General features: G+C 44.7%; 1 protein-coding gene across 2 annotated transcripts in view; it reads left to right on the top strand.

The window, feature by feature from the left end:
• SLC9A7 (solute carrier family 9 member A7) overlaps positions 1-25,856 on the top strand; it is a 128,184-nt gene extending 102,328 nt beyond the window's left edge. For both annotated transcript variants that reach the window (XM_073353345.2, XM_073353354.2), the window contains 3 exons: positions 2,061-2,143; positions 9,426-9,531; positions 24,005-25,856. In XM_073353345.2, coding sequence (XP_073209446.1) covers positions 2,061-2,143; positions 9,426-9,531; positions 24,005-24,253 — 438 coding nt within the window. In that variant the 3' untranslated portion in view covers positions 24,254-25,856. The remainder of the gene's footprint in view (positions 1-2,060; positions 2,144-9,425; positions 9,532-24,004) is intronic.
• The last annotated feature ends 1,912 nt before the right edge of the window (positions 25,857-27,768 follow it).

Below are 27,768 nucleotides of genomic sequence, written 5' to 3'. Positions count from 1 at the left end.
TGTAATTTCTAAGACTATGGGGATAAGGTAACACAAAGGATGAATTTGGCCTTTTGTGTCTGGAAGGTCTCCGAATAGGCCCAGTCCTGCAACAGAAGTCTCTCTTTCTGCCTTTCCTAATCTCTGTATGCCCTACCCAGTCCCAAGGAAGACCGTGGAAGCAGGGTAAGACCCAAAGTTTGATGGCTGTGCAATGATGTAATGTTCTCAGCCAGTTCAGACTAGACTGAGCCGTCTCTGAGGAACTGCTTGCAGCAGGAATAATTAGAAAAAACAAGGTGTAATATTCACATTGACAATATTTGCAAGGAAATTAGAAGCTAGTCATTTGTTTTATATTCTGTCCCACACAAAAGTTGAGAAGTCTGGCTTTCTGTGGTGATGCTACCGCCTTTTCTAGGTTGGAAGCACATGGAGGTGGCAGAATGGCTTCAGCATTATTTCTCCAGTGATCTGAAGAATTCTTTCATGGGTGTTCTCACTTCATTGGTTTCTCTGACCGAGGTTTGGCAGCTTCTAGCCAAAAGAAAAACCAGTTACAAAAGCAAAAACAAGTGCAGCTGAACACCGGCTGGTCGATCACTTGTGCTGCTGCTGGTACAATAAAAGGCTTATATTTAATGCCAGGGACTCTTCTCAGTGCAAGGGCTGATGTGGATTAGACAGAAAATATGCCCCCCTTCACAAGGCCCCACCCCCTGCTCCTCTGTTAAGTGCCAGCCCTGCTTCCTCCCCTGAGGCCCCACCCCAGGGCCATGTCAGAGGCCAGAAGCTGGAGGTGGGCAGTGTGGATGCACTGGCTAATGCCGTGGTGTGGCTGGCCACAGCGCTCCCCCGTCTCTTGCTGCTGCTCAGAGCCCAGGGGCTGTGTCTGCTCCTCAGCTCCTTTCTGCCCTTTGACTGCTCGCAGCCTGTAAGAGCCGCCCAGGCTCGGGGGACCTGGCTATTGGGCTGGCAGAGCCCTCGCAGGGGCAGCAACTGCAGAGGAGTGGGGCCCAGAAGCCCAGTATGGAGCAGGTCAGTCGGGCTGCTCTAGGGAGTTCTGGCCCCCTCTTCTCTGCTCTCTGAGAGCAGTGGCTGCTGGCCAGGTGTCCAGCTCTGAAGGCAGTGCCGTCGCCAGCAGCAGCAGACAAGTATCTGCGTAAGGTTTGCGCTGGGAAGAGTGGCTATGTGTGGGCTAAAGCAAGTTTTGGGATGGAAAGTAAGCCCTCCCCCAACCCCCTCACCACCCTGTTTAACGTTTTAACACTTCTGAGACTTAGTCTGATCTGGCACTTACCAAATCCTTCACAACCTCACCCAAATATGATTTATCAAGCTTACCTGGATTCACTGACGAGCCTACTTCTTCTAATGCTGATTGACAAAGCATAATTTTATCTCTGAAATTCATCAGGTGTGGTAAAGCCTTTTGTTCTGACCATGAAACAAGAGGCTTAAGGCAAAGATATCAAATAAACCCAGAGTAAAGGAAGCCAAAGTCGAGATGAACAGGAACAAATCTGGAAATGTTCCAGTCCATTTTATTCAGTAAAAACTTTCAAACCATAAGGTCTAATGTTTAAGGGTATTTATCCAGGAAGGCTTAGCTCTCTGATGCAACGTCCAGTGTTCAGCTTTAGATTTTTACCCAGTGCTACTACTGCATCAGCTGAGTCACAAGAGGTGAAGTGACTTTTCCCCAAGGTACACTAGTCATCAGTGATTTAACTGGTCTTAGGACAAGGAATATTTTTGTATCATTAAAGTAATTAAGGATGAATATCACTCCAGTGCAGAGGGACCCAGAACATGCAGCATACATCTTCTGCATTGAATCAGGCGGAACGGCCCTTCACTGATCTGACTGGGGTAGGGCATTTTCTCAGCACAGCAGTGTTCCTAACTCCTTTTTAAATTATTCCCCCTCTCTTCCCCCCTGAAAAATCCCATATAAGTGTGGTGTTACTCATTTCAGTGGGGATTACATTTATGTCTAGAATTTCAGTGGAATTTTTGGGTGGAAGTGTGTGTTTGTGTTTCCAGAAATAACAGATGGTATTTTGTCCTTTCATTCTCAGGATGGTCCAGATTCTGAAAGAGGAAACCGGACAAAGCAGGAAAGTGCTTGGCTCTTCAGGTTATGGTATAGCTTTGATCACAAGTATCCTTTTAACAAGTATTGCTTAGCTTCAAGATATTGAAGCTAATGTAATGTTCAGTTTCTTTGCCATTTATAACTCTCTGGATTCACGGATTTGACGATGAAGTTTTATAAAGGTCATTCAGCAGAGGGCATTATAGATTTGGGGTACAGGGCAGGGACTTGAACTTGCAGTTAATTTCCTCCATTATGGCATGTGGTATTTCACCCTTGTGTGGGGAGAGAAGAGCTTGACTCAGAAAAGGAATTCTGCAACAACAGCAATGATCAAAAGTTCGAGGTCCAGAAAGTCAGTGATCCATTTTGCAAGACAATTCTCATTTTTGCTAGTGCCCAGAGACCAAACTAGCAGTCCAGTTCTTCCTGAACCTGTGTTCTCCAGCTCAGTTACTTTGCTTTGAATAGCCATGCTGCTTCATTAGGATGGAGCCCTTATGGGATACCCTGTAGATGATATGAGATGTTTAGGACTCAGAAGTTAGAATTAGTAGAATTAGTGGGGGAAGCAAAAGTGGATGGGAATCTGGGAGGCAGTGACCATGAGTTGGTTGAGTTCAGGATCCTGACGCAGGGAAGAAAGGTAAGCAGCAGGATACGGACCCTGGACTTCAGGAAAGCAGACTTCGACTCCTTCAGGGAATGGATGGCCAGGATCCCCTGGGGGACTAACTTGAAGGGGAAAGAAGTCCAGGAGAGCTGGCTGTATTTCAAGGAATCTCTGTTGAGGTTACAGGGACAAACCATCCCGATGAGTCAAAAGAATAGTAAATATGGCAGGCGACCAGCTTGGCTTAATGGTGAAATCCTAGCGGATCTTAAACATAAAAAAGAAGCTTACAAGAAGTGGAAGGTTGGACATATGACCAGGGAAGAGTATAAAAATATTGCTCGGGCATGTAGGAATGTTATCAGGAGGGCCAAATCGCACCTGGAGCTGCAGCTAGCCAGAGATGTCAAGAGTGACAAGAAGGGTTTCTTCAGGTATGTTGGCAACAAGAAGAAAGCCAAGGAAAGTGTGGGCCCCTTACTGAATGAGGGAGGCAACCTAGTGACAGAGGATGTGGAAAAAGCTGATGTACTCAATGCTTTTTTTGCCTCTGTTTTCACTAACAAGGTCAGCTCCCAGACTGCTGCGCTGGGCATCACAAAATGGGGAAGAGATGGCCAGCCCTCTGTGGAGATAGAGGCGGTTAGGGACTATTTAGAAAAGCTGGACGTGCACAAGTCCATGGGGCCGGACGAGTTGCATCCGAGAGTGCTGAAGGAATTGGCGGCTGTGATTGCAGAGCCACTGGCCATTATCTTTGAAAACTCGTGGCGAACCGGGGAAGTCCCGGATGACTGGAAAAAGGCTAATGTAGTGCCAATCTTTAAAAAAGGGAAGAAGGAAGATCCTGGGAACTACAGGCCAGTCAGCCTCACCTCAGTCCCTGGAAAAATCATGGAGCAGGTCCTCAAAGAATCAATCCTGAAGCACTTGCATGAGAGGAAAGTGATCAGGAACAGCCAGCATGGATTCACCAAGGGAAGGTCATGCCTGACTAATCTAATCGCCTTTTATGATGAGATTACTGGTTCTGTGGATGAAGGGAAAGCAGTGGATGTATTGTTTCTTGACTTTAGCAAAGCTTTTGACACGGTCTCCCATAGTATTCTTGTCAGCAAGTTAAGGAAGTATGGGCTGGATGAATGCACTATAAGGTGGGTAGAAAGCTGGCTAAATTGTCGGGCTCAACGGGTAGTGATCAATGGCTCCATGTCTAGTTGGCAGCCGGTATCAAGTGGAGTGCCCCAAGGGTCGGTCCTGGGGCCGGTTTTATTCAATATCTTCATAAATGATCTGGAGGATGGTGTGGATTGCACTCTCAGCAAATTTGCGGATGATACTAAACTGGGAGGAGTGGTAGATACGCTGGAGGGGAGGGATAGGATACAGAAGGACCTAGACCAATTGGAAGATTGGGCCAAAAGGAATCTGATGAGGTTCAATAAGGATAAGTGCAGGGTCCTGCACTTAGGACGGAAGAACCCAATGCACAGCTACAGACTAGGGACCGAATGGCTAGGCAGCAGTTCTGCGGAAAAGGACCTAGGGGTTACAGTGGAGGAGAAGCTGGATATGAGTCAGCAGTGTGCCCTTGTTGCCAAGAAGGCCAATGGCATTTTGGGATGTATAAGTAGGGGCATAGCGAGCAGATCGAGGGACGTGATCGTCCCCCTCTATTCCACATTGGTGAGGCCTCATCTGGAGTACTGTGTCCAGTTTTGGGCCCCACACTTCAAGAAGGATGTGGATAAATTGGAGAGAGTCCAGCGAAGGGCAACAAAAATGATTAGGGGACTGGAACACATGAGTTATGAGGAGAGGCTGAGGGAGCTGGGATTGTTTAGCCTGCAGAAGAGAAGAATGAGGGGGGGTTTGATAGCTGCTTTCAACTACCTGAAAGGGGGTTCCAAAGAGGATGGCTCTAGACTGTTCTCAGTGGTAGCAGATGACAGAACGAGGAGTAATGGTCTCAAGTTGCAGTGGGGGAGGTTTAGATTGGATATTAGGAAAAACTTTTTCACTAGGAGGGTGGTGAAACACTGGAATGCGTTACCTAGGGAGGTGGTAGAATCTCCTTCCTTAGAGGTTTTTAAGGTCAGGCTTGACAAAGCCCTGGCTGGGATGATTTAACTGGGAATTGGTCCTGCTTTGAGCAGGGGGTTGGACTAGATGACCTTCTGGGGTCCCTTCCAACCCTGATATTCTATGATTCTATGATAAGTTCAGTCTGACTCCTCCACCCTCCTACTCTAACACTCTGTCCAAGGGGAAGAAGTTAGTGGGGGGGCGGGGAGGAGGAGTGGCACACGCACAGTTAGAGCATGCAGCCGCTTCCACAGAAGCCAGTAGGAGCCTCTGGGAGCCCAGCACTTTTGAAAAATCAGGACGCTTATTTAGGAGCCTAAATATGAACGTAGGAGCCTAACTCTAGGCACTCAGGGTTGGAAAGTCTTAGCCTAGGCTTCTTGACAGCTGTCCCTGTTCTTGGGTCACGTCCAATGTGGAGAATTTATACTGAAGACTGAAAACACACAAGTCAACTCCTGCCCTCCAACATTTGTGCAACCCCAAATTCCTTGTCTGTACCAGATGCAGAATTTGACCCCTATGTGTGTTACACACCTTTCTAAAACACCCTTGACTATACTATTTGTGTGGTCTTGCTTTTCTTCCATGTAAAAGGGATGCCCCACAGTTGGAGCTTAGCTCTCCTGTCTCTCCTCCTTTCCAGTTCCTCTGATAGATGCGCTGGGCACTAGCTATACTTAATAACACAGCAAGTCCATTTTTTAAGCAGAGGGGTGGGGTGAGGGGATGACCCTGTGTCCAGATACATTAAGAAATAGCCAGGATAGCCGTGTGGCTTGCACTTGATTGGGACCTGGGAGACCTAGGTTCAGTTCCTGTTCTGCCACAGATTGCTTGTGTGACCTTGGGCAAGTCACTTAGCCTCTGGGCCTCAGTTCCTGAGCTACAAAACCGGGATAATGGCACTTCCCTTTTGGGTGAGGATAAGAGCCGTACGTGATTTTGAAGTGCTCAGACAATATGGTAGTGGGGCCAAAAGAAGTACCAAAGGATACTTCTACACAGCAATGTAAAGCAGAGTGTTAGTGGGACTCCAGTCAGCTGACCCATGTCAGGAAACTCTGGACTTGAGCAGCTATGCTGCATTTTAACCCTAGGTTAAGGAATTTTCTGACCCGTACTCAAACTTGGGGCATTGGCGTCTACACTGCAGTACACAGACCCGAGTCAAAGTAATCCTGTCCTGGAGTGCCTCGCATACCTTCCCCCCTCAATTTTGACACTCTGGCCCTACAAATGTGTTTATACTGTGAGAAAAATCTACTGCCCACCTTGTTTCCTAACTGTGATGGTGCAATGGATGGGACTCAGGTGCCCATAAGGAGCACCTCAGTACATAATCACAATTAGCTCCTGTGGTGGCTGTCTCAGTAGAATGGCTGCAGTTTCAGAAGGCTTTATACTGATCTGCCATCTAATCTGAGAATTGACTCTCCACCTCTAGGCTGAGTCATGCTGGCAGGGAAATGCCCTTGTGCCCCTATAATTAGGGCATCCATGTCCAGGGCTGTCAAACTATTACCATGAAACTTCGCAATTCTTAATTTTTAAACTAGGCTGTTCAATGAAGGGATTTTTGTTTGGTTGTTCTTTTATTTATTTTTGTCTGTTTTGAAGTTTGACATACAATGAAGGTTTCAGAGGGAAAACAGCCAACCACACACACACCTTGGCTGCTGCTGGCTGCGGAGCGGTGAAGTGCATCCCCAGGGCATAGGGTGCAGTGTGCTCCAGCACCCCCCAGGGACTCCTTATCTCTGCCTCCATCGCACCCTGGAAGGCAGAGCTAGGGGATTCCCAGGAAGCTGTGGGGAAGTTTTGGGGCTGGCTCCCACCCACCACCCTCAAAGTGCACGCTACCTGGGTGCCTCTGCACACGCAGCCGCAGGGAGGGCAGGGAAGGCCCAGGAGCAAGGGACAGAGAACAGAGTGAGACCAACGGCTGGGAGAGGGATGACCCCCAACACCTTGGCAGCCGGGAGCCACCTATCAGCTTTGCTCCCTGCTCCAGGCAAGCTCTGTGCAGCAATGAGAAGGAGCTGGAGCTGTCACCAGCAAGAGAAGAGTAGGAACAGGAAGCGCGCTCAGCCAGGCAGGAGCTGCCTGCAGCGCTGCTCCTCTGCTGCCGGGAACTCTGGGATACATCGGGAGGACTTCTGGGACCCAAGTCAAGCTGAGGCTGCATTCACACAGGAAAGCAATAGGGCTCAGAACCTGTGGTCCAGTGTAACATGGGCTTGGACCCTCCAGCCCTGCAGCGTCCTGGGACTGTAGGTCCGAACCCTATGTTAGCACAATTGGTGTGTGGATGCAAGATAGGTTAGGCTCGAGCCCAGGCTTACATTGATGTATAGACATAACCTAAGGGAGCACAAACACTAATTTGTTGAAATACTTGTAAATGTTTGTAATCCTTGAGAGACAACTTTTCAAGTGGTTGGAGCCTCTGTCAAAGTATCAGTAGGTCAATTTTTAGGCCAAGCTACTTTAATAGTACTGCTACTTAGCATTCTTTTGTGAGACTCGCTGTGAAGAGAGCTGGGAAATAATTCAGAGTATGTGGTAGTGATTAACTGCCTTTTAAGAAGGAAGCAGAGCTGACTAAACTACCCCCTCTCCCTCCTCAAGGTCTGTGCCTTTGTAAACTAGGGTTGGCTGGCAGTGTTTATTTCCTCTTGTGTGCCCCTGGCACAAGCACAGTCCCCAGCAGGTGCAGGAAAGGGAAAAACATTAATTTAGAGCAGCTTTATTTGCTCTATTACAGTTGAATTTTAAATGTAAGAGATCGGCTTTTAATGCACTTGTTTTCTCAGTAGTGACTAGTGGGCTGGGGAAAGATCTTTGCAGGATTTGTGCTGATGAAACATTGGAATTCAGAAATAGAATTTCTTATTGCTATTGGCTTTTTTTAGTTTCACAAAGAGCACGGTTAAAATGTACCCTTTAGCACCCATGATTGGGAAGGGAGCAATAGGTTTCTGGTGGGTACAGATCAGTACAAATGTTACCTGTTTACACTGGGCTCATTTAGAAGCCTGTCACCTCTGAACCCCAGGTTTAAAGTAGTCTCAGGATAGCTCTCTCAATAAATGGTTTCAGAGTAGCAGCCGTGTTAGTCTGTATCCACAAAAAGAGAAGGAAGACTTGTGGCACCTTAGAGACTAACAAATTTTGTTCAAGTGTTTCACAAGTGAAAAGGAGATTCTTCTTCTTTGAGTTATGGTCCCTGTTGTATTCCACTGAGGGGTCCTCCAAATTCGTGACTGTGGAAATGGTGTTATGGACCATGAAATATGGTCTCCCCTGGTCCCCCACCACGCAGCTCTGAAGGGAGAGTAGCAGCTGCTGGCCAGGTGCCCAGCTGTGAAGGCAGCACTGCGCACCAGCAGCTGTAGGGAAGTAAGGGTGGCAATAACATGGTGGGCAGCAGCCACCACTCTCCCAGCACCCCAGCTTCCGGTAGAGCCAGTGCAGAAGTAAGGCTGGCAATACCACGACCCCCTAATAAGCTTGTGACCCCCCCCCCCTTTCGGTCTGGGCGTCTAATTTGAGAAATGCTGTGGAGAAATCACACATTTCGCATGGGTTGGTCACTGCATAAATAGCAAATGTCATGGTTGTGTAACACATCCACAAAATTTGCTATTTATTCCATGACCAACCCGTGAAAATTGTGTGATTTCTCTGTGATTTAAGTAGATCCCTAGTTATATGAATGCGCTCTGCATTTGGAGCCAGAGATTTTGAAAGACAATGTGTCTGTTGGTCCATGCATGCTGCCTGGCTCCATCTCATGGTTTTGTCCCAGGCAGTAAAGGGTAGGGCAGACCAACCACACCCTTGGTTCTTTCTCACCACTGCATGGTCCGAGTCAGAGCCTCTATTGTTCTCTCCGCCCTTGTGATGCATTTTCTAAAACACAGATAAGACTGTTTTTATTCTTGTATATAGTTAGTATTTTTGTTGTTTTTGTTGCCGATTTAAGGAATTTGGGATGCCATTTTACTGGCCTCCCATTTCTCTCCCCCAGCTCCCACACCCGGGTACTGCATTATGCTGATGATGGCAAGGTTCAAGGGCTGCGCTTCCTGCCCTGGCTCGTTCTCGGTCAGCGACGAGCACCAGCGCTGCCTGGGTTGCTTGGTTCTTTGTGCCATACTAAACTGAGCTACTGTTAGAAATTGTTTGATTGCGGATTGTGGGAGAACGTGTCCGTCCTTCCTGAGCCCCTCTGCAGAATGTCCTTAGCCTGCCAACACAGAAAACTAAAGCGCTTCCAGATGTGAACGCTTTTCTCTTCTGTCCTTTCCAGATGGTGCCCAGATATGGACCCAGCTATTGTTTCATGAATGATTGGGAAGAGAGTAGTCTAGCCCACTGCTGGAAGCATGTGGGAGGCGAAAGGATTCCAACAGGATCATGGGAAAACTCGCTAAAGGAAAAAAGTCTTTTTCCACTTTGGTGTGTTTAAATTTTTTTAAGTCAAAAAAAAAAAAAACTAAACAGATTTTTCTGTTAGTGTAATCAATTTACACAGAGGACTTGAACTGGCTATGCATCAATGACTGGATTGTTTATACTAAAATGTCTTGTTTTCACAATGGTTTTCAAGCATACATCTGTTTTCCTTAATTGTTTTTTTTAAAGTTATTTAAAGCCCATTCTCACCCATAGTGGCCCTCCACTAACCACAACCCTTCCAAGTTGCTGTGGTCTGCTGGCCCGCTGTTTGACTACTCCACAGGTTTATGATGTAAGTATAAGGGCGAAGTATTAACTTCGTTTTTCTACCTACCACTAAAAAATTTTCCTTTACAGGACAAATTACACAACTTAAAAGATGTTGCAAGTGCTGTTTTGTGCTAAGTATGGTAGCAAAAGGTTTGAGACCCAATCCATTGGGCACTATCTTCTGCTGGTATAAATCAGAGTCACTCCAATGCCTTCAGTGGTGCTACACTGACTTACACCAGCTGAGAATTTAGCCTATGATGTTTTCAAGTCATACACAAATAGTATTTACATTTCATGATATTAGGAGACCATGAAGCCCAGTCAACAATCCATCTACTGTTCAATCCCTGAAAAGTATCCCTTCTGGTTTTAAATACAAAATGATTAAGACCAGACCAATATTTCTGTTCATTATTTTTGGGGTTCCATTTTAGTGTCCCTTAGGAGAGCCAAATGATCCACAGACAATCTGCAGAACTTGGTAAAACACTTCCTTCTCCTCATTCCCACGCTTTATTAAGGTTCTATTTAAAAATAATTCATGAATTGTTAATAATTTTTATAGATAGACCAACAGGTCAGTATGCTGCTTTCATAACTTTTAAAATAACCAGCACCTTCTACTGATGCTCTTGCAACAATCTACTCAAGTTGAATTTGCTTAGAACATCTGTTAACGCTTTATAAATGGAACCTTAATATTAAATGTGACCGAATTCAAACTTGCAGGTTCTCCAGTGTTTAAATGTGGGTGTCATGCTATGTACTCTTGATGCAGTCTCTTAAGAACTCTCCTGTTTCTAGTAAAGATTTATAACCCTCCTCCAGAAGTTTTGAAAAACTTTCTTTCATTGTCTCTGCACACGTTAGAAATTCATTTTTCATTTCAAAGTCAAACTTTAGACCTAAAAAAAGTTTGTGAATTCCCATGACACTAATTGCTCTCTGTCAGTAGGTATTAAAAGTGGCATTGTTCCCATCATAAGCATGCCATTGGGAATCTTAAAATAGGTTTTAGGCTGGAAGGCTTCCATCAAACCAATTAGCATGCTGTCAGCAGCCCTTTTATAATTTCATAGATTATTATAGTTCAGCTTCACCTTTTATCCGTTAACTAAGGATTTAACTAGTTGAGCATGCAGGTCTTAGATTTCATTTAGCTCTGTAGTCTGGCTTTATTTTGTACTCTTATTCTTTTACATAATTTAAACTTCCAATTAAAATGTAGCTAGTAGGGCATTTGAATCAGTACAGTTTTTTTGGTTTTCCTCTTGGGGCATTACCCTAATCAGCTGATGATTTACTGTTTAAAAATTGCATCCTCATGAGAGTTTTTGTTATATAATCTGTAGGCCATATTGCTTAGCTGTGTAACTCTTGTACTGTAAAAAGCAATACTGTGAAACTATCACTTTTTCTGTCCTTTTTCTCTTGGGCTATATCTACACTGCTTGCTTCTTTGGTGGCATGTAGTGTACGTACCCGTGTAGCCCCCTCATATGGGTATAAATAGCAGAGTAGACCGTGAGGCACAGCTTAGGTGAGTAAAGACACTCCTGAAAGGCGTGGGTATATACTCGAGTACGTTCTCTACACAGCTCTTTACGCACCCAACCTGTGCTTCCTCATCTATCCTGCTGTTTTTAGCAGCATAGTGTCCCACTGCTAGAGTCTTTCCCGGTTGGCGGAGCCCTTCCCCAGACAGCAGTGGGGAAAGACTCAGCCACCTCCCTGGTGCTGGAGCCTTTCCCAACAGTGGCAAAAGACTAGCAACAGGAAAAGGCTCTCACAGCAGTGAAAGGTTCAGCCTTTCCCCATTGCCTCCCCTCTGCCAGAGCCTTTCACTAACATGTATGCCACACACAGCCATGTGGATGTGGTGTGCTTTTCACTGTTGTACAGTGGTAGGTGGTATAGATGTAGCCTTAGCGTGTTGCTAAATTTAGATTTAGAAAAAACCTAATAACCTTAAGCGTTAGCCACTCTGCCAGATCTCTGAACACCAGAGTTGTTCTATGCTTATCCTTATGCTACAACTTTCAGTAGGTGACTGGTTCTGCGATTGCCATGAAAGCTCTCCAGCTTTTCATACACTTCAAACCAGGGGACATTTTTCTCCCTTCCCTACCAGGTGCAGGGGATTCAGTTGAAACACAGTCCTGTCTGTTGTGGAACAAAGAGATTAGCCTGTAATGCGTATGCTTTTGTGATGGTGCCCTCAGTTTGGCACACTTAAATAGTATAGTTGAGAGGATTAAAGAATAAAATGAACGACTTACTAAAAATGCATTACTAACACAGCCAAAAGAGGAAGTTACTCACCTTGTGCAGTAACTATGGTTCTTCGAGATGTGTGTCCCTATGGGTGCTCCACTTTAGGTGTCTGTGTGCCCCTGCATCTCTAATCAGAGATTTTTGGTAGCAGTGTCCTGTTGAGCCCAAGCATGTGCTCTCCCTCCCTTATGGTCTGCCTTGAGGCTATTTAGCACTGCACAGGCAAACCCCCCTCACTTCCTTCTCTACCACAGAGCCCTATAGAGAACTCCGAAGTAGAGGGGAGGAGGGCGGGTTGTGGAGCACCCACAGGGACACACATCTCTAAGAACCATCATTACTGCACAAGGTGAGTAACTTCCTCTTCTTCTTTGAGTAGTGTCCCTATGGGTGCTCCACTTTAGGTGACTCTGGAGCAGTACCTATCACTGGAGGCTGGGACTTCGGAGCGGAGTCTTTTACTACAGAGAGTACTGTGAAATTGAAGATGCTGTCAGCGGCCAAATCTTCAGTGATCGCATAATGTTCTGCGAAAGTATGGATAGAGGCCCCAATCATTGCTCTATAGATTGGGGAGATAGGAGTATCCCTATGGAATGTGATGGAGGTAGGAACTGATCTCATGGAGTGCGTATGGACAGAAGCAAGTTGCGCCCTTGCTAAGTGATTAATGCAACTAGAGACCCATTTGGATAGTCTTTGAGGAGATATCACTGAGCTTTTGGATCTTTCTGTGGATGAAAGGAAGAATTTAGGGGATTTCCTGAAGTCCTTAGTCCTGTCCTGGTAGAATGCTAATGTCCTTCTAATATCTAGCATATGCACAATTGTCTCCCAGTTGTCACAATGTGGTTTTGGGAAAAAACAGGGAGATGGATCTGTTGATTCATATGGAACGTGCAGAAAAAGTAGGGAGAAACTTGGGATATGGCCTTAGAGGAGTTGTTTGTTGGTTTTTTTGCTTTGTTTTTTTAAAGACCAAGGCCGTGAATGATAGGTGTGCCATCAGAGCCACTATTTCTCCTATATGCGTAGCTGAGGTGATGGCAATTAGAAATGCTGTCGTCATGGACAGGTGTAAGAGAGAACAAGTTGCCCTGGACTCGGAGGGAGGTCTAGTCCAAGCCCTGAGAACTAGATTAAAGTCCCAGGCTGGAGCGGGTGGCAATGCTGTTAAAGAATCTACACGTTAGTGGTTGAGCAAACTTAAAGTGGGAAGCCATTTTCGCCATGAGATGTACCTTAAGGGAGCTGAGTGAGAGTTTAAAATGTAGTGCAAAATCAGAGGGAGGAAAGATGAGGTTGGGTCTGTCCATTTGGAATGGTACAAACTTGGAGTCGTTTCCATTTTGTAGATAGGTATGTGGAGTGGTCAACTTGTGTTTCAGCTTGTCAGAGCATTCTGCTTCTAAGCCTTGGAACAAAGAAAGATCCAAGCCTGGAGGTGGAGGACCCATGGGTTGGGGTGCCACTGTTTTGAGAGAGCGGGTTAGGAATGGGCTGACGTCAGAGGAACAGGAGGGCATGTTGCCATCTGCGTCGGTAAGGGAGCCAGACTTGTCATAGTCAAGCGGGGCAATCACAATAACTCTCACTTTGTTTCGTTGAATTTTCAACAGAACCCTGGATAGGGTAGGAAACTGGGAAAAAACATACAAGTGGGCCCTGCCCGCTGGGAAGATGAGAGCAACTGCCAGTGAATGTTTCCCCAAAGGGTGGCTATATCTTGAAGCACCTGTGAATTCAGTATGCACTCATTGTCGTGAGAAAATTCCAGCTGAGACTGCTGGTTATCCCGTTCTGTATCCCTTGTAGACAGACAGCTGAGATGAGCACATTGTGATAGGTGCATCAATTCCAAAGTTTGAATGCTGTCTTGCAGAGGGAGGGAGATCTGGCAGCTCCTTGGCAGTTTATATAAAACATAAAAGTCACATTAAGTCCATCATAATGTTTGTGTGTTGTTTTTGATGAAAGGCAGAGTTTGTGCACAGGCACTCCTAACAGCCCCTAGCCCCAAAAGAGTGATATGGAAGGTCATTTCTGTGGAAGGCCATTTGTCCTGAACCTTGTTGTTGTGTAGGTGAGCTCCCCAGTATATTAAGGAGACATGTGTCCCAGGGTGGTGAATGTGGGTAGTGAGAAGAATGGTCTCGCTTGTACTGCATCAGGTTGGTGCTGATAAAGTCCAGTCACTGTACCAGGATTAGTATGCCACTACAAAGAAGTGAACCTTGGAGACTACCCTGTGTGCAGCAGTCTGTACCTATAATGATCCTGCCCCAAAGATAAGCAGTAGGAAATCTCCTGTACGATAGTTGTATTGAGATATGGAAGTAGGTACCCTGTAAGTTCAGGGCTAGAAATCAATCTCTTTGCTCTAGAGCTGGTCCTAACTGCTGTGAAGTAAGGTAAGGTGACTTCTGAGTGGTGTGACAGGTGTATAGATGACAGCTGATGCTGTAAGGTATCATTATTCAGGCCCCCGACTAGCTCATCAAAGTGCTTATAAGAGGCAGTTTGAGAGGTCATGGACTGGGGTGCAGACTGTTCTCACTTTTGAGCCCTGGGCCTCTTACACTGTGGCTCATAACAGCACAGAGATGGTGAGCATTGAGAAGATTGTGATCTGTGGTGTGGTTGAGAGGTATATCTTCTCTTCCATTCCACAATGTAGATTCCTAAGCAGTGTAGTGCGGTCCGAGAATCCTTCAGGATGTGGAGAGAAAATCTGTCTTCTCCACAAAGAGTTTGGCCCTTCAAATTGGAAGTCTGTAGCTCTTTGGGCAATCTAGAGAGGTGTAGCGAACAAAAAAAAAAAACAACCCACCTCAGTACCACTGTCATGGAGACTGGGCGGGCAGCTGTAACAGCTACATCCAGTGGTGTCTCTAGGACCGGTCTGGCTATTAACTGACCTTCTCTAAGAATGGTCTGAATCTGTTCTTTTTGTGTTTCCAGTAATGTTTCAGAAACATCCTGGGTTTCCCAAGATTAACAAAATTGTTTTGGCCATGACAGTTTGGTAATTTATGACTCTAAACAGTGTTGTTGATGAATACGCCATCTTGCGAAGCCTGATCATATGGAGTTGACTTGGGATTATGTTGCTTGCTTCATGCATTAACCACATCCACTATGATGGAGTTGGGTTGCGGATGTTGAAAACAAAGTCTGCCTCTTTGGGTAGAGATGTAGGGTTGTTTTTGTTTACACTGTTGGAGGTTGGCTCTGCCAGATGATTTTGGTAGGATCTAGAATCAGTTCATTAATTGCGAGGACAGTTCTAGATGAGAAGGTAGTGTGCAGAATTTCCACCAACTTGTGATGTGTATCTGCCACCTCCTGTAAGGGAATCTGCAGCTCATCTGCCAGCTTCTTGGTAAGATCCAGAAAGTTCTTAAATCTTCACCTAGTGATGAGGGGTGGGCAGCACAGTCTCATCTGGGAGAGATGAGGAGAAGTGTGCTGAAGAGGTAGCCCCTCTTCAGGTGTTTTTTCTTCCTCTTCCCCCTTCTTTCCTGTTCTGAAAAAAGCTTTCTCCTGTCCTGGCTCAGGTGGTCTCCTGCCCTAGCTTAGGTGCCAGGTTGTAGCAAACCATCTGGTGGACTCTCCTTGAGAGACACCGGAGATGGTCACGCCATGTGTGTATATACCCGAAGAGTTACAATATGGCCTTGGGAGGGAGAGGCAGGAAGGCAGGCATGGGCGGTTGGCATGATGGAATTGGGGATGACCCTTGTAGTGTGGTGGTGGGCCACCTTGAGGGGCCAGGGAATGATCTCCTCCTGGCCAGTGTCAGATTCGTCAGTGGGTAAGGGTGCTGCGGACTGGGGTACTGGCAGTATACAACCCAGTGCTCAGAGCAATTCTGGGTGCCGGGATGTGCTCGATACCAGGGTCCTGGTACCAAGTAATGGGGATTGTGGTTCTTACCTTGGAGACCTGATTGGGGATCAGAGCTCATGCAGAACCATGGGTTCATTTGGTACCACAGAGGAGGGTCCATGGTATATTGTCAGTACCGATAGTTGGGCAGAGCACTCCCTAAATGAGTTTTGCCCAGTACAAAAAGCCACTTTTTTAGAGACGGTATGGTAATTGTCTCTCCCTGGGTATTGAGGCCACAGGTCTCCAGAGTATCAGAGCACCTGTGTTACCATGGGCTCATCCGGAACCCCAGAGGAGTGTCTGTAGTCGGTATCAATAGTTGGGAAGGTGCAGAATATTTCCTAGATGGGAGTTTTGTTGCATCTGGTACCAAGGGGTTTCTCTATGCTGCTCTTTTAGAGATGATACGGTAACTGCCCTCTCGGTGCAGTAGTTGCCCAGAGTAGAACTCCGAGCAGCACAGAGCTTACAGAAGCCCCTTGTGGGTGCCGAGCGGGGCAGAGCTCAGAGCAGGGCAGAGCTCGCAGCAGGAGGTTCCTCTGCTGATATTGTCCTACCAAGGTGGTTGCTCTGGGGAGTCCCACTGGCTGGCCAGCTACTCGGGGGTCGGTGCCAAGATGGCCACACTGGGGAACACCCCTCTGGCTGGCCAGTTGCTCGGAGGAGCCTTTCCAGGGGGAGTCTGCTGGTGGCTTCTCTCTCTCTCTCTCTCTCTCTCTCCTCCTCTTCTCCACTCGACCCCTTTTGGAAGTGAAGGCTCCGGGGATGATTGGGGTCAACACCCACCAGAGTCCCCTGCAGACTGAAGTGTTTTCTCTATAGGGAGGAATTTTTACTTCAGCTCCCAGCTCCTGTGAGGCTGCAGTTTTAGGTGTGGCAGGTAAAGCACTTCTGTGAGGGTCTCCCAGGCACAGTGTGTGTCTGGCCATTACAGGAAATGACTCCTGGCAGGACAGGAACCGCTTGGAGCAGAGAGAGCCAGGCAAGCCCCTGGGCAGGGGGTTGTCATCCTCTAGCAGGGAGGAATATGCAGAGGAATATCCTCTTTACCTTTGTTTTTTATTTAACACTGAAAAAGGAAATAATTATGAGTCTACTAGATGCCTGGGGGGGGGGGCATGCCCCCAGACAGGGAAAGAAAGTGAAGTTCTTTTCCTTTTTCTCTCTTCTTTTTAAACCAAAGGAATAAAATAAAATAAAACACTAGCCTGAGTACTTTTAGGGAGAATGAAGGTAACAAAACAAACACTACTCATGCTAATGACACAAATAAGGAAGGTTTCAAAATAGCAGCCGTGTTAGTCTGTATCCACAAAAAGAAAAGGAGTACTTGTGGCACCTTAGAGACTAACAAATTTACTTGAGCATAAGCTTTCGTGAGCTACAGCTCACGTCATCCGATGAATTTGTTAGTCTCTAAGGTGCCACAAGTAACTCCTTTTCTTTTTACAGATAAGGAAGGGACAACTGCTCGTTCAGTCAGAGGCCAAAGGCGGTAGAGAAGGAAGTTGGGGCCCGGGCGGGGGGGGGGGCGAAGAGGTTCATCCATGTAGTGCTAAATAGCAAGGCAGACCAGGAGGGAGGGAGAGCACATGCGGGGCTCAACAGGACGCTGCTACCAAAAATCTCCAATTAGAGGTGCAGGGGCGCACAGACACCTAAAGTGGAGCACCCATAGGGACACCACTTGAAGAAGAAACTTAGTTCCAAAAGGAAGAAATAAAGCTACTTATTAAAATGATGTCCAGTTTTCAGATCTCCTGTAGGCCTTTGCCTGAGGAGATCATGATCTGCAGGTTGTGGTGAGAAGAGGGTGCACGAGCACATTGCTTTACCCTTCAACCTTTTTGTCGGTATTCCTTCTCTGAAGTAATGGGCAGCCAGTGCCAATGTTCCCTCTCATTTTTTTACATCCATGTGCAGAATGAATTTTGTTATGCCTCCATATTGGTGCGCAATGTGTGGCCGGGGTGGGCCCAAGGGGTTCGGACTGTGGGAGGAGGAGTGTGGGAGGAGGCTCAGGGCTGGGGTAGAGGGTTGGGCTGTGAGTGGAGGGGGTGGGGCCGGGGATGAGGGGTTTGGCGTGCAGGCTGCCCTGGGGCTGCGGTGGGGAGAGAGGACTCCACGCAGCAGCCTGGAGTCAAGGGAGAGGTGCCTCTCCCCTGGCCGCGGCATCTCTGAGGCTGGGGCCGGGGGAGAGGCACCTCTCCCCACCTGCGTGGTCCTTGATAGGTGTAGCTTAGAGGGAATTTAAGCAGCCTCCGCTTTCCATAGCTGGTTTTAAAATTACCTTGCTATTTTCACATTGTGGATGCTTCCCCTTGTGCTCTGGATGCGTTTTAATTAGATAAGGGATAGAATACCTTGCAGGGAGTCAAGCAACCCCATTTGTATGTAGAATGCAAATAATGGCTTCCAACTTCGATATTTACCATCCTCCTTACCAATTGAATTCAAGTGGCTTGTGTGTGAGGTGCTGAGTCAGCATACCTTGGTATATAGAGTGGGATATTTTTCAAAAGCAGTCAACATTGGCTTACTTCTGCTCCCACTGAAGTTCTCCCATTGACTCCAGTGAAGGAGAGGTAAGCCAACACTGAGTGCTTCTGGAAATCCCACCCAGAAACTTTAATCCTTACTTCCTCAAATGCAGGTTTACTAACACAAATGGGAATAATGGAACAAATTGTAATTTTAAAAGAACTTTGTCATACCTCCCACACTGAAGCTGATTATTTAAAAAAAAAATAACCCACACAATAACCCTGGTATTTGCCTTTTAAGTCTTTAAAGATATCCGTATAGAAGTTTATATTTGCTGTTATTTTAAACTGGTTGATCCTACCAAATCTTTCTTCTTCTATTTGGAAACACAGCTGTGTGCTATTGTCTGCTTGTCCTAATGAAGCTACATTTCATCAAAGTTTTTCTGTTAACAGCTTGCTTGATTGGGCACTCATACTTTTGATGTCTGGATGTTAAGGACAGAGCATTGCTGGCATAAAACCAGCAGAGGGAGCTAAATTACTTTTCAGGGTAGTGAAAACCTGGCAATAGGTTTTTACTACAGCTGGTCAAACGTTTTCACATTTCAAAATTTGGAAAGTCTCTTTTCTTTGAAATTTTGACAAACAGGAATAAAATTATGCAGAAATTCTCAGTTTCTTACCCTCCATGTTTTTATTGGCTTGTTTTTATGCCAAACTTGCATGCATTTGCTCCATGATGGTGTACAGAATTTTGCTTAATTATTTAATAGCAATCTTTAAGACAGAGTGCATTCCTCACCAAATTTAAGGTAGCACAGATTTTTGTGCTCATACTACTTGATATTGTTTGTTACAGTTGAAAACATTGCATCAGAAGTGGTCATTTAAATTACACATACTGTCTGTGCTGGTAAAAAGTGGTGATAGTAGTTACAATTAAACTGCAGCTGTTGGTACAAAAACCATATGAACCGTACCATGTATACGTCTTTTGCACTCCCAGGTCTTTTCTAGTAGATAGCAGAGATGATTGCCTGTGTAATTAATTATCTTAAATAGGTTCTAATCTTTTAACCACTAGTAACCCCAGCGCTCTTTCCCAGGAGTGTGATAATCTTAAGAGCCAAGTTTTACTGTGACTTACTGCCTGTGAAATTCATTGAAGTGAATGCATTGTAGTGTATAGATCAGGGCAGAATTGGGTCGTGTGTGTGTGTAACTGACAAATTGAATGAATTAACAGTGAAGTAAAATATGTATTTCTTGAGTGAATTCAAACTGCTCCTTTCACAGAATGATAGGGGATTGTAGAGGCCAATTTAGAGTTATTCTTGGAAGAATTTCAAGTCCCTAGGGATCCACTTGGATACGTTTCCCATCTTTCTCAAAAGAATTCTTCATGTTGCCTGGGACCCTTCTCAAGCACAGTAGGTTCATTCACACATCCTTTCTGCCTGGGAATATGCAATCACGGATTTACATATTAAACATAATTGTTAGAGTACATATTCTGTGAAAACAAGTTTCATAATTTGTGAAGCAACTTCCATAGAAGTTGGATTGTTCCAAAAAAAAACCCATAAAATAAATAGCCTGTTGGTTGCAAATGCTAATCAAAGAGGTGGGATAAATACAAGTCTCTTGGGTTATAAAAGGCTGTGCTTCTTGAATATGTAGCAAAAACTCATTTGTTTGCCCTAAAATTGATCACATTTATAAGTTCATAAGTATGGTCTTATGGCAAAATCATAGGATGGCAGCCAGGATCAATGTAGGAACTGCCATGCAGGATCAGATACACATGGTCCACCTAGTCAGTCTCCAGCAGTGGCCAACACCAGATGCTTCAGAGGAAGATGCAAGAAGCTTTATAGTAGACAATTTTGTGAAATGATGTATTGTTTTCTTCACAATCCTCCTCATTTATTGGTCAATATAAGCATATATATACCTTCTGAAAATCTATTTTACTCTGTTCAGTCTAATTGAATGTTCTTATTCAGACAAACATCAAGTTCTTCTATATTAAACTTTGATACTTTAGTCTTAAATCTTCTGTCTTGGGGTGAGGCAGACTCTGGGCGGCACTTACCTTGGGGGCTCCCTGAAGCAGCAACATCCCCCTCATTCAGGTCATAGGCAGAGGCATGGCCAGGCAGCTCTGCGTGCTGCTTCTGCCTGCAGGCACCATCCCCGCAGCTCCCGTTGGCCACGGTTCCCGGCCAATGGAAACTGAGAAGCCAGCACTCTGGGCGGAGGCAGTATGCAGAGCTGCCAGCCACACCTCCACCTAGCAGCTGAGTGAGGGGGATGTCACCGCTTCTGGGGAGCCCCCCACGTAAGTGCTGCCCAGAGCCCGCCTCACCCCATCCCATGCCCCTGCCCCCTCCCACACCCAAACTCTGCTGCTGGGGTGGGGAGGGGCATGGTGGCCCAAGACTGCCCCAGCAGTGGCCATGCGCCTGGCACAGGGGCTGCCTGAGCTGCCCCAGCTGCTGCAGAAGTCATGGAAAGTCACAGAATCCGTGACCTCCATGACCATCTCGCAGCCTTAATTCTACAACATGGTAAATAGGAGTGTCTGGCTTACCTCACCTAAACAATTAATTAATTAATCACATCCTTCTCCAGTCCTGACTAACCTATGTTTTATATCATCTGTGGATTTTGCTACCTCACCATTCACCTGGGCTAGTAGACCATTCTCCATCTAATCTGTTTTTTAGTGGAAAATTGGATTTTCAGCTAGATGAAGTTTTCAGCGTAGTCTCTTCCTGTAGAAAATTTTGGTATTTCAATTAACAATGGAGCCACAATACAACAGTCCTGTGCTCCCATTCTCCTCTCCATTCAGGGCTCTCTTGCTGAACTACACCTCACATGATTACGGTTAAGGTTTTGTCATGGTTATTTTTAATAAGTCACCGACAGGTCACGGGCAATAAACAAAATTCATGGAAACCCGGGACCTGTCCGGGCAGGGGAGGACTGACAGCTCGAGCCCCGCCGTGCAACTGAAACCAAAGAAGTCAAAGGTCTGTTAGTCATGGAATCTGGGACCTCCGTGATGAAATCATATCCTCCTTACACATGATGCACTACAGGCCATGACTTCTATAACACATCACCTCCCTTCACCAGAAGTGGAGAAAGTGGTGCCTGATAGGAGATGTAGTCTAATAGCCTAGCCTACAGTGGAGAATGGGAGCATAAGACACTTGAACTACAACTTCCATGAGGCACTGTGGTTCCAGTCTGAAAGAATTACTACTTTCTCTCTTCGTAGTGATCAGCAGAGGTGTATCATAGGAGTCCCTGGTCATAGTGCATCATGGAAAATGTAGTCTGTCAGAGAGCCCAGCCCATAGCGGAGAATGAGAGAATGACATCTGAATTACAAATGCCATGAGACACCACAGCACCATTTAAATCAAAATATTTGTTTTTCAGCTGAAATATTTCACCAAAATATCAATTTTCTACAGAAATTTCATGCGGGGGGAAATTTGGTTTTATGTTTAAAAAAAATAAAATCCATTTTGAGGGGGTGCATGGGGTGGGGGAGGTTGCTGTTTTCTGACCAGCTGTACTGTTCACTCTTTTCCCATATCATATTGAACACTGGTTTCAACAAAGAACTTTGTGGTCCTTTGACCCATTTTTCTGCATTGGAAATTAGCCATTATTCCTACTTTCTGTTTTCCCTAGCAGATCGTTGCATCTCACCCCATGATGGCTGAGTGTATTCATAGCCTCTTGTGAATCGGTTTCTTAAAGGATTTATGGAAGTCAAAAGAACTAGAAGTTTATCTGAGCTGCTATCATGATCTCTTGGTTTTTTTTTATATCAGTTAAATTAATTTACCTTGTGCTCAAGTAGGCTATACTGGCTTAATTCTCAGGATTTCCTTCAGTGCTCTTTCACTCACTCACTCACTCACACACTAACACACACATGCCCAGCTTTCCAGACTGGTAGCTGGTTTTAATATGTTCATATTTTTGTTACTGGGTCACCTCATTCTTAAATTTCTTTAAGAACTCCTCTTGGATGTACAGCATCTGGTGCTGGTGACTTGTTAATTTTTATCAGTTTGCACATACCTCTTTTGACACTCCCTCCCCCTGCTTGCCCCAATCCTCAACAGAGCCTGGAGTAAGTATCTCTATCTTTTGTGGTGTTAAGGAAAAGTTAGTATATGTGCATATGTGACTTCATTTTGGTTTGGGGTCCACCATTGTCTAAAAGGAAACGCATCATGCACCAGGAGGAGTGTTCCTTAAATACTGCATTCCTGTGAAACCCCCCCCTTGTTTCCAGCCTGTCTCGACTCCCGGTTTCTGTTCTTTGTCTGTTCCTAACTCCCTGCCTCCTGGCCTTGATGCGAGCCTCCCATCCTGATAAGAAAGGCTACTGGTGCATTGCTTTAGGACCATGTTGTGTAGCTGAAGTAATGGTTTAGCACGGGGGATGCACTTAGCAGGGATAGGTGGTAGATAAGGGAAGGGTTTATCTATTGGCTAAGGTTTCCGATGCATAAGGGCAACATGCTTTGCCAAAAGGTATATAATCTCTGTATAACCTGCATTCGGGGTCCCCTCCTGATTAGCAGGGGGGCACCATGCTCGAGCGTAATAAACTTAGTATCTTCGGGAACTCTGCAGTTGTGGACTTTGTTCGTGTGCCTTAGCCTAAACTCAAACTGTGTGTGACCTATCAGGTATAATTCGCAGCAGTTCTTGTGCGTGTCCTATCAGGTATAATTCGCAGCAGTTTGTGTGCGTGACCAATTAGGTATAATTCGTAACAGTGATAATGACTGATTCCTGTGTAATGTTGAACAAGTCACTTCACATGTTTGCATTTGTATCTGTAAAATGGGGATAGTAGTACTTACCTATCAAATGGGTTGTGAAGCTTAATATTTGTAAGTGCTGTGTTGTTGTTCATATTCCTTGGTAATCTTGGCTTGCTGTTTTTCTTTAGACTTGATACCCCACTTCATAATTTAGCATATTGGCTAACAAAAAATTAGCCTAGATTTTTAGACTCTTGTACTATTAGTTTTCTTTCATAATTCTATTTTGCAGTGACTCTTCAGTGCTAAGAACCAACCATATTTGCTCCAGGACTCAGGTTTTTAAACTTCAAAAAACCTACATTTATAGCAGTAGCTTTACAGGGAACAGTAAGGTGATGTTTAACCACTTGGTTTAAAGTTTTAGCTTTTACTTACTTAGGCTAGACTTTCAGAATTTAGTAGTTCAGGTTTTTCTAATGTATCTTGGCTGTTAACCAGAGGTGAAAGTAAGCCAGTACGGCATACTGGCAAGAGCCAGTGCACTGTACTGGGGCAGCCCGGCTTCCCCAGGTGGCAATTTAAAGGGCCTTGATGCTATTTAAAGGGCCCAGGGTTCCCCTGCTTCTACGGCCCCAGCCCTTTAAATAGCCGCCAGAGCCCCACCGCTTCCCCAGGGCTCTGGCGGCTAATTTAAAAAACTGGGGCAGTAGAAGCAGGGGAGCCCCGGGCCCTTTAAATAGCCCCCGGAGCCCCAGGCTGCTGCTGCTACCCCAGTGGGGGAGGAGGGCACACTTACCTTACAAGGTGGGCTGGGGCTGGCTCTGACCCCCTCAGCCCTGCCCCCTTCTGCCCTAGGCCCCGCCTCTTCCGGGGGCCAGAGCTGGCCCCAAGGTACAGGTAAGTCACTCCACTGACTTTCACCCCTGCTGTTAACTCTTATGTATTGACTGGTAAGTGTAGATCCCTTCGTTCAGCTATTTTAAGACAATGAAAAGAGAATATTAACCAAGTGTTATTGGATGCTCTTTTGTTTCAGAATCAGGAGCAGCTTCGAGAGGAGGATTCAGATTTTATTCTGAATGATGGTGACCTCACTCTGACATATGGTGATACGACAATAACTGCTAATGGCTCTTCTGGCTCCCGCACTGCTACCACTAGCCTCGATGGCAGGAAAACAAAAAGTAGTTCAGAGGAGGCATTGGAACATGAGCTGGGAATGGGAGACCACGAAGTTACAAGCAGGGGCACCCGACTAGTATTTCCTTTGGAAGACAATGCATGACTACTGCCTCAGTAAAAATACAGCTGTTGCCCTGTGGATGGATCAAGGAAGACTGCAGGCCCCAGCGTCACTTGAGGTGGGAATGTTGCTTACTGAATTGAACTAACCTGTCTGTCTATAAGTGGTTTTACTAACGTCTGAAGACACCAACCTTGACTTTTTTTTCCCCCCCCCAAGATGCTGACAGTGAGTTTTTAAATGTCTAAACTAGAGAAATGGGAAAATTGGTCAGTCTCTTCTCACAAAACTACTGAATCTAAGTAGATTAGCATGCTGCAATTCTCTCTTGTTCTGTTGCAGCACCTTTCTGAGAAGAGGTATGTGAAAATGTTACCCAGCAGAACCAAGCTAATTCAGGCTGGGTGGAGTTCTAGTTTGGCTTGGGAATAAGGGAGGGGAAACCCAAACAAAAGTCTAGTTATTCTGAGACTTTAAGGAATGGGTGCATGTCTGATTTTCAGCAGGTCCAGTGTTCAGTTGCTCTCTAGAAAACTTGAAACTCTGTATAAAGGGGAACAGTATGTACTAGGAGTACAGGTGCATGAATGCAACACTTTTCTGGGATTTGTTACTGTACGACAAACTGCATTGAATTACTTCAGGAAAAAGGGAAAACAGCACAACTTCCTCATTGGCAACATATAATAGGGACAGTTTAGAATAATTCAGTATTTAGGGAGGCAGTGAATGCTGTTTAGCCCCTTAGCTTTGGGCAACATGAGTATTACTATTCACATATCTTCTAGCACATCACAAGAGAAAACTTCTTAGTGTCCAAGACTGAAATGATTGACTTAATGATTGACCCTTATCTAGGCTCTGTAATTTAAAAAAACCACTTGTTCTCTCATTAGGTTAGTAAAAATCAGATGAAGGAAGCTGGAACCCTATTTTTTTGATGGAGATAGAGCAGATAGTGATATTACTTGCAGTGAAGCTAGAAAACAGTATTGAACAGAATATGGAACCTTGTGGTTTCATACTGAGACGGGAAGTATCCCTGGAATCTGCTTCGATTGCCTGTTAGGTGGGATGGCTTAAACTGCAAATGTTTTTACTTAAAATGGGGAAGACAAAACTATAAATCTAACCATTTGTGGTTATTACATCTGAAGAAAGGTGTTTCTATTCATTCTCTTTTGTAGAGTACGTGTGGACTTTCAGCAGGGCACTGCACAATATATAAACTGTGCAAGTGGCATACAAACTATAGTCCCATCTGAAATGTGAAAAGGGAAAATGTCTTTGCCTAGTACTTAGCCCATATTCATGTAGACTTGCTTTAACTTATTGCTTAAGGCTTTTTAATTCCCAGCTCAGTAGCTATTAGGGACCTCTGGTGTATTAAAGCAAATAATTGAAATCTATTACCTCCTAAACAGAAGCTCAGCTACTGAAAGCATGCTTTAAAATGGTGTAAAGTTATACTTTCATGTCTCAAAAGGGTTTAGAAAATGTTATTTTTTTTAAACTGGCATTTTGTGGCCCACTATTAAAATGTAATGTAATATCCGTTTGCTAAAGTGCATTTTTTTTTTAAATTTGCCACTTCAGTTTGTTTCTTTCCCATAAACTTATGTATGAATAAAAATCCATTCTGGTTTTTCGTTAAGTGACCGGTTCAACTAAACAACAGGCTAACTTTAAACTTACAAGTTCCAACTGCACAGCAGCTCTTAAATTGTCTAGTTTGGTTTATTTTAACTACAGTGATCTACCTCCTACTTCTTTCCTCTTGAAGACAAATTATTGATCTGAAAGAATCAAATTAATGACAATGCATCATGGGGCAAGACAGTAAGATTTCTAAAGCTAGACCTGCCACTTCTGTGGCAGAATTGGAAAGGTTATATAGTCCATCTGTTCCCTTCTTGAGTAGTTCAGAGATGAAAAGTTCAAGCATCCTGCTGAGAGCACTTCAAGCAACAGACCACGTAAACAGTCTGGCACTCTGCTCCCATGATTAGAATGGATAGCATTGTGTGTGAGCACTCACTATCTTTGTTATTCCAAGACTTGCTTCTTAAATACTACCCTGGGAGAAACTGCTTGTTCTGGAGTGATGAAAATGATGAAGTTTACGCTTTAACTTTAACTCTTTAGAGCCTGCTGCATTATTCTTCTGGAGTGATAAATCCTAATAATGTCAGACATTTCCATTTGTAAAAACTTAAATCATTAGCCAACCTCAGAATGATGCGAACTGCTTTTCAGATTTTAGAGAGCAGAACCGGTCCAAATCAAATGGACTTGCCCATCTCTGGAGTCAGACAAACCTTTATATGCAATTCAAGTCGGGCTAAAAGCTGTCAGACTATTAGAGACAGGGTGGGTGCGGTAATATCTTTTATTGAACCAACCTCAACAAACTTGCCTCTCTCACCAACAGAAAAGTTGGTCCAATAAAGGATATTACCTGACCCACCTTGTGTGTCTAATATCCAGGGACCTACAAGGCTGCAACAACATGGCATACAAGAAAAAACTATAGTGGCTCAAAGCATTTCAAAAATACTATAACGAAGTGCCAGAGACCGAGCCTTTTTCAAAATTACTATTTTCTACTGCAAGACTCGCTCCAAGTTTTAGCACCATCCTGTACCAGAATGCTTCCAATAGCAGAGTTAAGACTGAGCATACTTAAAATGGAGTTAAATCTGAAATGCTAAACCTGAAAGAGGGGCCTAGTACCTTTCCTCTTAGTGTTTCATTCCTTGGCCCTTAACTTTAAAAACTAATGTAAAAAGTCATCTTGCAGCAAAGTTGTCTAGTACAGACAAAAAGAAAAGGAGTACTTGTGGCACCCTAGAGACTAACAAATTTATTTGAGCATAAGCTTTCGTGAGCTTATGCTCAGATAAATTTGTTAGTCTCTAAGGTGCCACAAGTACTCCTTTTCTTTCTGCAAATACAGACTAAGTGACCGCTGCTATTCTGAAACCTAGTACAAACAGTTGTCTGAATGTCAGACTGAGGGATAACTTAATTATGCACCCTTAAAAGGAAAGGGTTTTTAATTATAAGTTATACTTTAAAATAGTGGTTCTCAATCGGGGGTACATTTACCACAGGGGCTATGCAGAGATCTTCCAGGGATATATCAACTCTTCTAGATATTTGCCTAGTTTAGAACAGGCTACATAAAAAGCACTAGCGAAATCAGTACAAACTAAAATTTCATACAGAAAATGACTTGTTTATACTTCTCTATATAATATACACTAAAATGTAAGTGCAATATTTATATTCCAATTGATTTAAATATGGTAAAAATGAGAAAGTAAGCAATTAAGTGTGCTGAGACACTTGTATTTTTATGTTTTGATTTTGTAAGCAAGTAGTTTAAGTGAGGTGAAACTTCGGGGGATGCAAAACAAATCAACTTCCTGAAAGGGGTACAGTAGTCTGAAAGGGTTGAGAGCCACTGCTTTAAAGCAATGAAATGAACATGGTTCTTTCACTTTCAGTTTTGACTTCAACCTTTCTTCCCAATTTGGACTTCAGAATGAATCAAA

The sequence above is a fragment of the Lepidochelys kempii genome, chromosome 1, assembly GCF_965140285.1.
Source record: "Lepidochelys kempii isolate rLepKem1 chromosome 1, rLepKem1.hap1, whole genome shotgun sequence".
Lineage (NCBI taxonomy): Eukaryota > Metazoa > Chordata > Testudines > Cheloniidae > Lepidochelys > Lepidochelys kempii.
The sequence above is the reverse complement of the archived record's forward strand: the minus strand, read 5'-3'. Positions and strand labels throughout refer to the sequence as shown.